At 34.7% G+C, this 12,744-nt stretch overlaps 2 protein-coding genes and 1 non-coding gene across 4 annotated transcripts; 1 reads left to right on the top strand and 2 right to left on the bottom strand.

The window, feature by feature from the left end:
* Positions 1–41: 41 nt before the first annotated feature.
* LOC17894320 lies at positions 42–2,368 on the bottom strand. Its single transcript, XM_006301079.2, has 8 exons — positions 1,507–2,368; positions 1,296–1,370; positions 1,139–1,210; positions 946–1,026; positions 772–869; positions 565–690; positions 424–472; positions 42–309 (listed from the first exon to the last, which is right to left on the bottom strand). The coding sequence occupies exons 1-8, from the start codon at positions 2,341–2,343 to the stop codon at positions 142–144; spliced, it is 1,506 nt and encodes a 501-aa protein (XP_006301141.1). The 5' UTR covers positions 2,344–2,368; the 3' UTR covers positions 42–141.
* Positions 2,369–5,546: 3,178 nt separating this feature from the next.
* Positions 5,547–12,551, top strand: LOC17896161 (type IV inositol polyphosphate 5-phosphatase 3). 2 transcript variants are annotated; one of them, XM_023787685.1, is made up of 10 exons: positions 5,547–5,563; positions 9,187–9,233; positions 9,327–9,474; positions 9,555–9,680; positions 9,854–9,926; positions 10,088–10,192; positions 10,317–11,349; positions 11,427–11,611; positions 11,698–11,806; positions 11,954–12,551. In XM_023787685.1, exons 1-10 carry the CDS (start codon positions 5,554–5,556, stop codon positions 12,296–12,298), a joined length of 2,181 nt encoding a protein of 726 aa, XP_023643453.1. In that variant the 5' UTR covers positions 5,547–5,553; the 3' UTR covers positions 12,299–12,551. The 2 variants fall into 2 exon arrangements, with proteins under 2 accessions (XP_023643453.1, XP_006300789.1); XM_006300727.2 differs by lacking the exons at positions 5,547–5,563; positions 9,187–9,233; positions 9,327–9,474 and having other exon boundaries at positions 9,616–9,700.
* A 105-nt stretch (positions 12,552–12,656) lies between these two features.
* TRNAG-GCC lies at positions 12,657–12,727 on the bottom strand. The gene has a single exon. It is a non-coding gene; the product is annotated as a tRNA-Gly (tRNA).
* Positions 12,728–12,744: the final 17 nt, after the last annotated feature.

Raw genomic sequence — 12,744 nt, 5'->3', positions numbered from 1 at the left:
TGATCGTTTACATAACACATCTTTTCTGTAAAGGAAAAAGCTTTATCAGGAAGAACACATTTACTCATAATATTATATAGTTTCAAAATTTCAAATACAAAAAGTCATTGTACAACATGTTAACAAGATTTTCTGAATATGTCACTGACTCTCAAACTTGAACCAGTCCCAGTTAGCATAGATTTCTTCATCCTTGCCCTGAGGGAAACTGCTTGTGATTGGGGGACGATCAGCAATCGGGCTTGTAGCCACTACAGGCATCTTTTCTCTGTACTTCTGTGCCATCTCTTCAGCCTCTGTAAATACTTTCTGCATTGACAAAACCGCGGTATAACTTTCATAGTAGGGATATGAATGGCGTTTTTGTACCGGGTTATACGAGGTAAAGTTAGGTCCATAGGTCAAAAGATTTTCAAGCTATACCTCTTTGTTTGAGATGAACAAACCCGGTTCACTTTCAAGATCTGCAATGCTGTATATAAAAGAAGAGTAGAAGATGGTTTTAGTTGTTACTGAGGAGGACCAGTGAATTTTGCAATTTGCCTTTCTTGTAAAGGATTTAACCTGAGAGAGATCTTGTCTGGAAATAGAGATTTCACAACCAGAACCTTTACGCTTTCGTCGACCTGAAGCACATCACTTACCGATCCAATTCTTCTGCGAGTTATGTTTGAAATGTGTAGCAGTCCACTGTGGAAAAATCAAACATGTATAGGAACGAGATGAATACACAACTACAGTCACTACGAAGAAGCAATAGGCTGAACTAACCTTCTGGTACTATCCCCGAGTTTGACTTGAGCTCCATATGGTAAGATTTTGGCAACTCTTCCTTCTAAGAGTGTTCCTTCTTTAAGGTACAGCTTCTCCTGAGAATTATGCGATAGATCATTAGTCTCATTGTTGGGTCTTTCTTATAAAGACAAGACAAAAGGAAAAACTAACCCAGGCTACTTTTTCACTCAGTATAAAGTCATTTTTATCTTCGTTCAATCGCGTAATCTGCACAACTAGTCTACGACCCACCTGAAACACGAAGAATAAAGCCTGAGAAAATGCAGAACTGTGAAGCCAAAATCTTACTGCGATTCAGCAGAAAACAAAATTGTTACAGTGGAAGAAGAAACTCTTGCTTTACGTTTTCCTTCAACTCGGTGAAACTGTTCACTTTCTTCACCAGTTCTTGCTTCGGAATAAAAGCTCTCAGGCCCTGAAATTAAACCATCAAAATGATACACTTGAGGTATGAAATCTAAGCACAGCTAAAGCCCAAAATCAAGACAAAATTCAGGTACCTCAATTCTGGTGAGAAGGCCTCCTGTATTCCACTCTGTTATCTTAACTTCAATAGGCTCATTAAGTTGCTTAATCTGCCACAGAACAATTCACTCTTCATTAGATGCATATAGATATACCTCAGCATCTTCTAAACAATACAAAATACTTCAAAACCAAGAACAGTTTTTGAATCCATAGTGTGAATAAATCAAGGCACAAGAAAAGAACCTGCCTCACTCGATGCCAAGCTATTCTCCGAAAATAACGTCTAGAAGAAAGCAAAGGTCTCCCACTCAACGTCCTCCCTAAAACCTCAGCGAAAAGAACGGTCCCAATCTCCACCACCGGCCTACCTTGCCGTGCAAATTCCGCAATCTCAACACCTTCATCACCATCCTTAACAATCCCCATTTTCCCATTAACCAAAAACTCTTCAGCATCATACTTCAAATCACACAGCAAATAATCCAACTCTTTATCATATAGAGGAAGTATCTCTTTCGTCAACATGGTTCCCAACATATCCGCACCGATACTCACATCAAGCTTATTCTCATTACCCGAAACAACAACACCAACCACAAAATCACCAGGTTTGGGATCGTAATACTCTACACTGACTCTCTCCGTCTCCTCGGAGACTTCCGATTCATCTCCTTCTCTGTCTTCTTCCGGTTTGAAGAATTTCAAAAACGGCTCGAGAATCTCGTCATCATCTGCTTTACCACTCTCTTTCTCATTTTCTGATTTCGGTACAGGACTCGGCTTGTTCAATAGCTCAAGACCCTCCTCTTCATCCTCCGTTACAATTCCTCCATTTTCAACACCAGAAACACCGTCTCGTGAGCAAAATCTAATCCCATAAGCTCCACGAACAGCAAATTCGCGACAAATTGCGAAACTACGAAGCCGAAAAGGGCTTAGGGTTTCACAAAATCGAAACTGTGAGGATCTAAAATTGATACATTCTCGCACATCACCGGAGCTACGAATCGACGAGGACGAAGACGACGAAGCAGTGGGTATAGGAAGAGACTTACATGGCTGACTGAGAAGCGTTTGCATCTTTTTCTTCTCTTATCCGCCGCGAAGATAAAAAAACAATCTTCAAACGGTTTTTATCCATTTCTTTTCACCAGATTTAACAAAAAGGCCCTCTAATTTAACAAGTTTTATCAATTGAGATATGAAGTTTTAAATGTAAAAATGAAACCCAAACTTCTTAAATTTTGAAAAAAAACACCCAGCTATTGGAGACAGGCGACAGCTAACAATAAAGCCCAACATTTGGTAATGGACCTAATAAATTGTATGGTTATATGTCAAAATAATAATGGACCCGTTGTTTCTAAATGGACCGTCGCATTTATTAAACTGGTGATGATATTAACATTTAAATAATGCGGTCGGGCGATTCGATTTTAATGCAAAAACGTCTAGAGAGTAGAGACCTTCCTTAATCTGGATAAAACCGATTTGACTCAATGTAAAAGTAATACAATCCATATCATAAGTTCATAACGTTAACAAATTCTTTTAAAAATCTAAACACTCATATTCGATCGAATTCGGTCCAAACGATGGAGTTATTTTAAATTTTTAGAAATTCGAATGAAGATACCAAATCCTTTATATGCATTTGGTTTCATAAAAATTATCATTTTTTTTTATGTTTCACATAAAGTATTGTTTTAAACGTAAAATATTATTTTATATTTTCAACGTGAATTTCCGAATTAATTTTCTGATATATCCTCTACCCAAAGCTACTGTTCTTTAAATTTAAAACATTATCATCTATAAAATCATTTTTTTAATATAGATATGTATAGTTATAAATTTTCTTAATTTGATAAAATGTGTCGCTAATATTTTCCGTGTGCTAGAGTATACTTAAAAACCGAAATAATTCGAAAACTCGAACCAAAACCAGACATGAACTCTCATACATTATTTTATATTCTCATCTAAAAAAAAACACATAATGGTATCAAATAAATAAATTTATACTGAATGTGGAAATTACTCTACGGCTTACACTTCATTCGCGTCGGCCAATAAAAAACAATAAACAATATACTGTATTTGCATTTAATTTCAGTAAAGAATTTGAATGTTTTAAATAAATGAAAAAGAAGTTTTGTTCATATATAAATTTTGGATTTGGATCATAGTGAAAAATAATAACACTAGACAACGATTAGACAAACTGCATAATTTCAAATCGTCATTATTAAAAAAAAGAACATATATGGGGATGAATGAGATGATGCTTCATACTAGAGTTGTTGTTTATGATGATGATCAAGTTCTTCTAACCTGATGACAACCCATCAGCACGCAAATTAATAACTCGATTTTAATTTTACATAATTGTGACCATCATGAGAGCTATATATACAAATAAAAACACACCGATCTAGAGTATATTATTCATGCTTAATCGCCGCTCCGCCACCTATCAGAAAATGAAATTATTAAGTATGCACTGAATCTTTAATTATTCTGTGAGTCAATGTCAATCGTTTACGTATATATATTTTTAATAATACTCTATTAGTATTATACTAAAACTTAAAAAATCAATAATTTAGTGCTCGATGATGAGCATCCGAAAATTAAATATTGTTGGATCATAGTACACTGATTTAACAGATTATACTAGATTGAGCTTAGTGGTTTATAAAACCTAGATACTAGTCTTTAGGCCTGTATGCGGCTAACCAAACAAACTTTTATAACGTTTTGTGGTAAGACTTTCTAGGAGATGCAATTTTGTTTAAGCTGATCGAGAAGTTTGCATAACTATTATCTTAGTCTCTTACGAATAAGAAAATACCCAAAAACAAAGTGTATATATAGTTTTTTACGTTTGCATTAAACTATGATATTAATATTTCTTTCATACGGTGATAGGTATGTGTAATAATGAATGAGGGCCGAGAGGGCGTAATCATCGCTGGACAGATAAGTTAAAAAGATGGAGTAATGAGGTAAGACAAAGTATCTTCTTCCGGTAATAACGAGTTCAGTTTATATTTAATCAGAGATCAAGTAAACATTCGACACGACAACAATTTTAACAACGAATCAGTTCATTATTTTCGGACTTAAAATTTGTGGGCGTTGACGTCGAATGACATGTGGTTAGATGGATGTATCATAAAGGAGCTGAGGTTACTAGAAATCAAACCGGAGGTCAAACAACCTGCAGTGATGTATGAATGGCGTTTGGGATAGGTGTAAAAATTCAGATGGAAGTGGAACGAACACTATTATGTACCTTTTGAAATTGTCCTGTTTTACCAGTTGTCACTTGTCACTTACTCACGACGAAAAAGTTATCTTTTTTTTTTACGCTAAAAAGTAAAAAAACAAAAGGAGATTAAAGGTGTACATGGTTGGTAATTTTTTTTGGTGTATATATTTTGTTATTATTTTACCAACTCTTTCTACTTAAACAGGTTTGTGTTACGAATTGGAGTGTATTGGACCAACAAAATTAAAATTTTAAAGCATTCGTAAAAAATGTTAACTTTTCATTAGCTGATGAACCCCATATTTCCTGTTGGTTCGATGGATCTAGATTAAATGGGAAACCTAATTTTGACTTTTAATCAAAAACAAACTATACCCACATTGCACCTAAATTGGAAAAAGAAAACACACACACATATATATATATATATATATAGCATTTTCGTTAATGTTATATAATACAAAAACAGAAGCCGATATTCATAAAACATTTCCATCATATATCGTTTTCGATATTTAAAAAAGTTTGTCTTCTGCTCCAACCATTTTTAAAAAGATTAAAAAAAAAAAGAAGAAAAAACATGTCCCCCAAAAAAATAATTAGAGCCAAACAATAAGATTTTACATCATCTTGAATTAGTAAATTTCGAGGTCGACTAAACACTTTTACTTTTGGAAAAAATGATAAAGCTTTCTAAGAACCACACGTGGCAGGAAACAACGTGTACATTGAAAGAAAGGTAATACAATATGTGATGATAACATGTGAACGTTCGTAGTAGAAGAACACACAAATTATATAAATGGTGAAGCAATAGGGCCAGAGCACGAAAGAGATTTGTTTTTTTTTTCGACCTTCCTTCCCAAAGAAAAAAAAAGCCTCACATTCACATTCACAAGTCACCCAAAAGAAGAATTAATTGCCTTGGCTCTTTAGTTTTTCTGTTTTCGTCTTCTTCTTCGTTCGTTTCGTCACCTCTATCTTCTCACAGTTAGCTACAGCCTCATCACACACACATGCACACAGGTACTTTCATCTGATCTCATTATTATGTCTTAGATTTTTCTTTATATGCTTTCAAACTTTGTCTCGTTTGGCTAGGTTTAATCTGACCACGAAACCTGTATTTAATGAAATTTGTCGTTGATCAAAATATATATGTGACTGTAAATAGAAACATACAAAACTTATAACACTATTGTTCTATTGAAACGAGAACAAACAAAAAAAGTTTCAATTATTGAGATGTAATTGCTGAACACTTTCTTCTCCGTATCCAATAAACATTACCAATCTGTTTAATCATCATTACTTTTTATGTAAACAAACTAAACTTTTCGAATTTATTACTCCAAAATGGATATGGTATTTGTTTTTGTTTTGGGGACATTAGATATGGAATATATATGTGCTTGAACATTTGATATATAAAGTCTAAAAACAAGGAATAAAAACACAAGTGAAAAACAGAGAAGAACAGTGAGTTATACTGTGTTATTTGGGACCATATATTCCCTAAATAAAGGTATAACTTAGTCACTTGTATCGTACTTTTTTTTTTCGTTATCTACACAATCTCTAAATATTATGAGAATATATGTTGTTGGCAAAAACTATTGGTAGAGAAAACTTGCGTATCAATAGCTTTTGCTATTATTATGTGATTCTTGTTTTTCTTGTCTTTGTCCACTATTTGTTTTATTTTTTTTTCTTATAAAGGGAAAATTCTGAAGCCTTTTACATGTTTAGGCGAATCTAAATTTTAGTCATCTTCTTCCTTTAAAAAAACATATATGGAGTTAAAAAGTATATATATTCGGGTAAAATGTAGATATCATCAATCTGAAGACAGTATTGTTGATTTGATCAATATTTTTTTAATCTTTCATGTCATTTTCGACATGAGTGAGCTTCGAATTCACATAAAGTTGAGTTTAAAGTGGCATATGTATTCCACTAGCCTAAAGAAGACAAACAAATATCAGTAAAATTTTGGATTAATTTCCAAAACGACCTACGTATATATACAACGTCACTACGTTAAAATTAAAGTTATTACTTATCTTTTATTTGAAAAAAAAAAGAAATATCTACAATTTGGTCAAAACTTCATATTGTATATAAAAAAAAAATTAAACCATCAAAATACGTTGTAGTTGATTTTATTAAAAGTTGAAATGTTATCTTATCTTATAAAATCAGGAGGAATATAAAATAATATAAATGACTGGCTGAAAAAATAGGGTGTCGACCATATTTTTGCTACCTTGGCTGATGTATTGTGGAGAATGTGGATTGTGGTCAAGATTGATGTGATCCCAAAAGGGACCAAACATGTGTTTTATTTTTCCTTATGATCCATTTATCTCTATTCCATCTTTGTTTTCTATAATAATAATTCTTTGTTCTTTCGTCATTCATTGACCCATCCTGATCCTCGTCGTCTATATTATTTTTTTTTCCTTTTAAACACATCTCGTTAAAAAAGTATTCTCTCTACTTGCTTACATATATATATTGGCTAAAGGGGGTAGCCTAAACATCATATATATTACGCATCTTCATGCTATAACTTCCAAAGAGAGAAGAAACATGTTTCCGTAGCAATGTTTTGTTGTTTGGGGTTATAAGAAAAGTAATAGAATATATAAAAAGATTGAATATGAACAGAAAAAACATCATCGATGATGAAAGAATGAAGTATGGACCTTCATGGGACTTGCACCCTCGTATTACAAACACAATAGACGTGTAGTGTTTTTTTAAAAAAAATTCTAGACATGATCGATGTACATAAGCATTTTCTAAAGTAAGAATAAGAGTAATAAAATGATAAAAATGGTTGATTTAACAGTGGTTTTGGAATTTAGGTAGAGAAGAGGAAGCTATGAAACAACAAAATAGGGGGGTACAAAGTGGTTCGGCACGTAGAGCCAAAGTCTAGTTAAAAGAGTGTGGACCCGAAAGACTCCAAAAAAAAAAACTCCTTCGTAGACTTCTTCCGTGGTCCGTGTCTCTCTCTTTCTTCGGGTCCCTCACCGCACCACACCACACCACAGACCACACCGACCCGAAACACACACATTATCCGTTAACCGGACTCTGACCGGTCTTTCCGGACCGGATCTCTAATAGATTGCTTTTACACCTTATCGAACTCTATGTATGTGGCGGCCGCTCCATGTACTTACTTGTTCCCCTCTTCTTTTACTTTTCTCTCTTACAGTAGTAACTCTTTTCTTTTTGGGTATCCCGAATCATATTCTAAAGCTTAGCTTTTTCATATTCTTGGTTTACTTTTGTTGAGTTTTATGATTTTTTGCTTTCTTTTGTTTTAATGCTGATGGTTATGTTTTTCGGTATTCCGGAGCAAAATACCTAAAAACCAAATATACCAAACTGATAATTAATTCAGCTATTCAAACTTACGTGAATCGAATGGTATCCGAACTTGTTTGGTATCGGTTTTCTATATAAACTTCGAATTCGAACCAGAACTATACCGAATATCTAAAAAGTTCAATACGATATTTAAAAAACTATTATTGAAAAATGTCGTACATTAGAATAAAAAGTTAAAATGCTTATAAAAAAGTTTAAGGATAGAAAGAAAATAAACGGTTCCCGTATATTCACGTCTGAATCATCTTTGTTGATGATATGTTATTTCACCTTTCTCGCTCGGCTATTATTATATACCCACTACTACTATTGCAAACTGAGCCACGCCACCACCATCAGCACCACCTGCCTGGCCACCACTTCTGCTTTCTCGATTCAACTTTTTTATTTGTTAATTCAACCCCCTGAATAATTATAAACTTACCACGTTAATAATGTGAACTCTATATTATAACTATTATTAAGTTAACAATACATCATCTAAGTCTAACACACAAGCTCATTTTAATATCTTATAGAAAAAGCATTTGAGCTGCGGTCCAAATGTTAAAATCCAAAAGGTTGAGACTGAGAGACCATTAGTTTATGTCAAGATTCAGCTTTCAGATGTATATATAAAGTGATCCCGTGAGCAAGAGTTGTTACACCAAGTCCAGTATAACAACTTGTGTACATAGTTAATTAAACTTTTAATTTAAATGTAATCATCGTTTTAGTGGCTAATAAAATTATATTATTTTCATTCAAAAGCCATCGATCACCTTAATTCTACGTTATCTTATACTAAATTTTTAGCGACCATAATACGGATATTCCTAATAGTTTACTTTAATCACCATAATTAATCATTGCAGATATTTTTTAAAAACGATATAAAAATATCCTGTTTTTCCCATAAGTTTCCAAAATTGGTCTAAACTTTGGTTTTGATTATTTGAACAAAAAAAAATGACTATAACGTGAAAGAAAAAAAACATTATTGTTTCACGCAATTATTATAAATTAGTAATAAAGTTGTTATTTTTTTTTCTTACATAAAATGATGAATATAAAGACGAGGACTGACTCACGCGTTGTTTCCGAACTCTCTTCATGTAATTTTGGATTTATGGTCTGGCAAAAAAAAAAAAAATTCCAGATTTATATATAAATCGTCACTTTCCTCTTTATTTTATAAAAATTAATAAATTCTCTCTTTTGTCTGAAAAAATATTTATACGATTCTCTATAATTTTTCATGTCTCCAGTTGAACCATCCAGAATAATGAAGAAAGCTCATCGTCAGAAATCTCAGGTAATTAAAAAAAAAAAAAAAAACAACTTTTTGCTTGTCTGAAAAAAAGCTGATTGGATTACGGTCTGATGCTGAGTGTGTGGATTGTAACAGAGATTATGGGCAAAGGTGGTGATGAGAAAGTGGTTGAACATAAGTGGTAGAGATCCTGAGTATGGTGCTGATAGTGAAGACGACTCCGAAAACGAAGAGGTTCGTCAAGATAATGATGTTGATGATGATTCTAGCTCCGATGAAGAAGGTCTCTCTCCTCTCTCTCTCTTTAAAAACCGGTTCTTTATTTTTATTTTTTCCGGTTATCTAAATCGGTTTTATAAACAGGTGGTAGAGAATCGAGCTCGAAGGGAAGAGAACCAAAGGTTGTTTGTGAGAACGCGGAGGACGCCATCGCCGCGGCTTCGGCTACTGTAGACGCAGCCGCAGCCGCTGCGGAGTTTATAAGCAATGGTAATGCGGGAATTGCATAGGTAGTTATGTGATTCAGTGTTGGGGATGCTTTTGGGTTTTTTTTTTATAAGATCCGTTTTCTTGAATTTCAGAATCTTTTTAACAAACTTAAGTTACAAATTTGTGAATATTTATTTTATTTTTTGTTCTCTTTTTTTGGTTGGTTCTTCCAGATGCTCCAATGAAGTTACGAAGAAGGAATTCTGAAACATTGAGAGCACAGTACATTAACAACAAAGAAATAAGGTACAACTTTTTTTTTTCTTTTATTGTATTTTATTTCTCTTTTATAGTACTACTATATATTTATATAGATTCGGATGTTATCTTTTTCAACATGTAAATTTTTATTTTTTTCGTTGTTGTTGGGTAAAAGGAGACCCTAACATGTCGGAATTTGTGTGCAGAGTATGTGTTGGTACGTGGAACGTTGGAGGAATCTCACCACCATCTGATCTTGACATCGATGACTGGATTGAAATTAATCAACCTGCTGATATCTACGTTCTTGGGTAAAAATATATACCAAGTTTTTGACTTTTTCTTGTCTAACGACATGGACAAAACTAGCTCTGTTCATTTATGTTCTTGTTAGAGAATTTTTATTCATCTTTTTTGTTTTTGTTGGGTATGAAGTTTACAAGAGATTGTACCTTTGAATGCTGGCAACATTCTTGGAGCGGAAGATGATCGTCCTGTTGCCAAATGGGAAGAAGTCATTAGAGAAGCTTTAAACAGAGTTAGACCAAAACTCTCTAATGTTAAGAGTTACAGTGATCCACCATCCCCGGGGAGATTTAAACCTTTTGAGGAAACACATGATGTTATAGAGGAGGAAGTAGCTTTCGAGAGTGATAGCGATGTTGGTGTTGAGATTCATCCCATTGACGAGGAAGAAGAAGAGGAAACCGATAGGCTCTGGGCGCTAAAACATGACGGTGGAGTTATCGGTGAGGTCAACACTCTTGTCGATCCGAATAATGGCTCTCCCGTTGTTGAGATCAAGAGACAGTTCACGTCTCCGAAGAAGCTAGACAGACAAATCTGTTTACGTGTTGATGATAGCTTTTCGGGGGTGAACAACGAGGATTCTACTCAAAATGATATGAAAACGCTTAACCGGATATTAAGTGGGAAAGAACGGATCGGTTTGAGCTGGCCTGAGGCACCGTTGAACATGTTAGGACCCTTGTCTGTTCTCGATAGGCAGCCATCAATAAAGATAGCTAAGGAGAGGACAAACAATGAGGATTCTTCTGAAACCGGTATGAGAACGTTAAATCGGATGTTAAGTGGGAAAGAACGGATCGGTTTAAGCTGGCCCGAGCCGCCTTTGAACATGCTAGGACCGTCTTGCGTTCTTGATAGACAGCCGTCCATAAAGACAACGAAGTCTTTAAGAACAGCAAAGTCTTTCAAGGCTTACAGTTCGTTTAAGTCTGTGGCCGGAAGCAACAATGGGATTCCGGAGGAGGTATTGGCTCTAGCGGAAATGGACCTCAAGTTGCTAATGGAGAGGAAACGTAGACCGGCGTATGTGAGGCTAGTGAGTAAACAAATGGTTGGGATTCTTTTGACCATTTGGGTTAAACGAAGCCTGCGAAAACACATTCAAAACGTACGAGTCTCTACCGTTGGAGTTGGCGTAATGGGATATATTGGTAACAAGGTATATAAAGATGAGATATATCCATCAAATTTATGTTACAATATTTTAAAAACTCTGACATGATCTGTGTTCTGTAGGGAGCTGTGTCTGTGAGCATGTCCATAAACCAGACGTTCTTCTGTTTCATATGCACTCATTTGACGGCAGGAGAAAGAGAGGTTGATCAGATCAAGAGGAATGCTGATGTACACGAGATACATAAAAGAACAGTCTTCCACTCTGTCTCAGCTCTTGGACTTCCCAAGCTTATCTATGATCACGAGTCAGTCTTTTTTTATCTCTTCTGCGTATTTTTGGGTTTTCAATATTTATATGTCTAACTTGATTTGTGTTTTCACCTCTTTGCAGAAGAATAATTTGGTTAGGAGATCTCAACTATAGGCTTAATTTATCATATGAGAAAACTAGAGACCTCATTTCCAAGAGAGAATGGTCCAAGTTACTTGAATATGATCAGGTACTGAAATAATAACCATTGTTACTGTCAGAATTTGGATCTTAAAACCTAATATATAGAGAAAAAAACGAATAGAGATACAATCTCAAATATGTCCCGTCATATTCTGAATCATAATGTTTTTGTTGGTATGAATATGTATTGCAGCTGGTAAAGGAATACAGGAAAGGTCGAGCATTTGACGGATGGTCAGAAGGGACTCTACATTTTCCACCAACCTATAAGTACCAAGCGAATTCCGATGAGTACACGGGGAATGATGGAAAGGCGCCAAAGAGAACACCAGCTTGGTGTGACAGAGTACTATCCTATGGGAAAGGAATGAGGTTGGTTCATTACCGGAGAACCGAGCAGAAATTCTCAGATCATCGTCCGGTTACCGCGATATACATGGCTGAAGTGGAGGTGTTTTCTGCTAGAAAGCTTCAGCGAGCGTTGACATTCACGGATGCAGAGATTGAAGACGAGAGACTTGTGGCCGTTCTCGTTTAAAAAGAAGAAGAGATTTCGTGGTGCATGTTTGTGTTTGATCTTGCATATAATATGCATATGAAGTATTGGCGAAAGAGGCATTCTCTTTCTACGGATAGGTTTTTGAATCTCATGTCGTTTATACTGATGCATCACACTGAGAAACGTCTACATTCTTATATAGTTTTATCTTTTTCCTCTTTTTGTGTGTTGGTTTTACAGTTGTAAATTTAGTTGATATATAATGAAATCAAGCATATTTTACATCCATTAATTCATGATTATAATTAGTAGTAGTAGATCATGATTATGATTAGTAGTTAGTTATTTATAAATTACCAAAAAAGAAAGCCAATTTCCCTTCAAGCAAAAAGAGAGATGCACCAGCCGGGAATCGAACCCGGGTCTGTACCGTGGCAGGGTACTATTCTACCACTAGACCACTGGTGCTTCTTATCTACTGAGTA

The sequence above is a fragment of the Capsella rubella genome, unplaced genomic scaffold (genome assembly GCF_000375325.1).
Source record: "Capsella rubella cultivar Monte Gargano unplaced genomic scaffold, Caprub1_0 scaffold_2, whole genome shotgun sequence".
Classification (NCBI taxonomy): Eukaryota; Viridiplantae; Streptophyta; class Magnoliopsida; order Brassicales; family Brassicaceae; genus Capsella; species Capsella rubella.
This window is presented reverse-complemented; position numbering and strand designations above follow the sequence as displayed.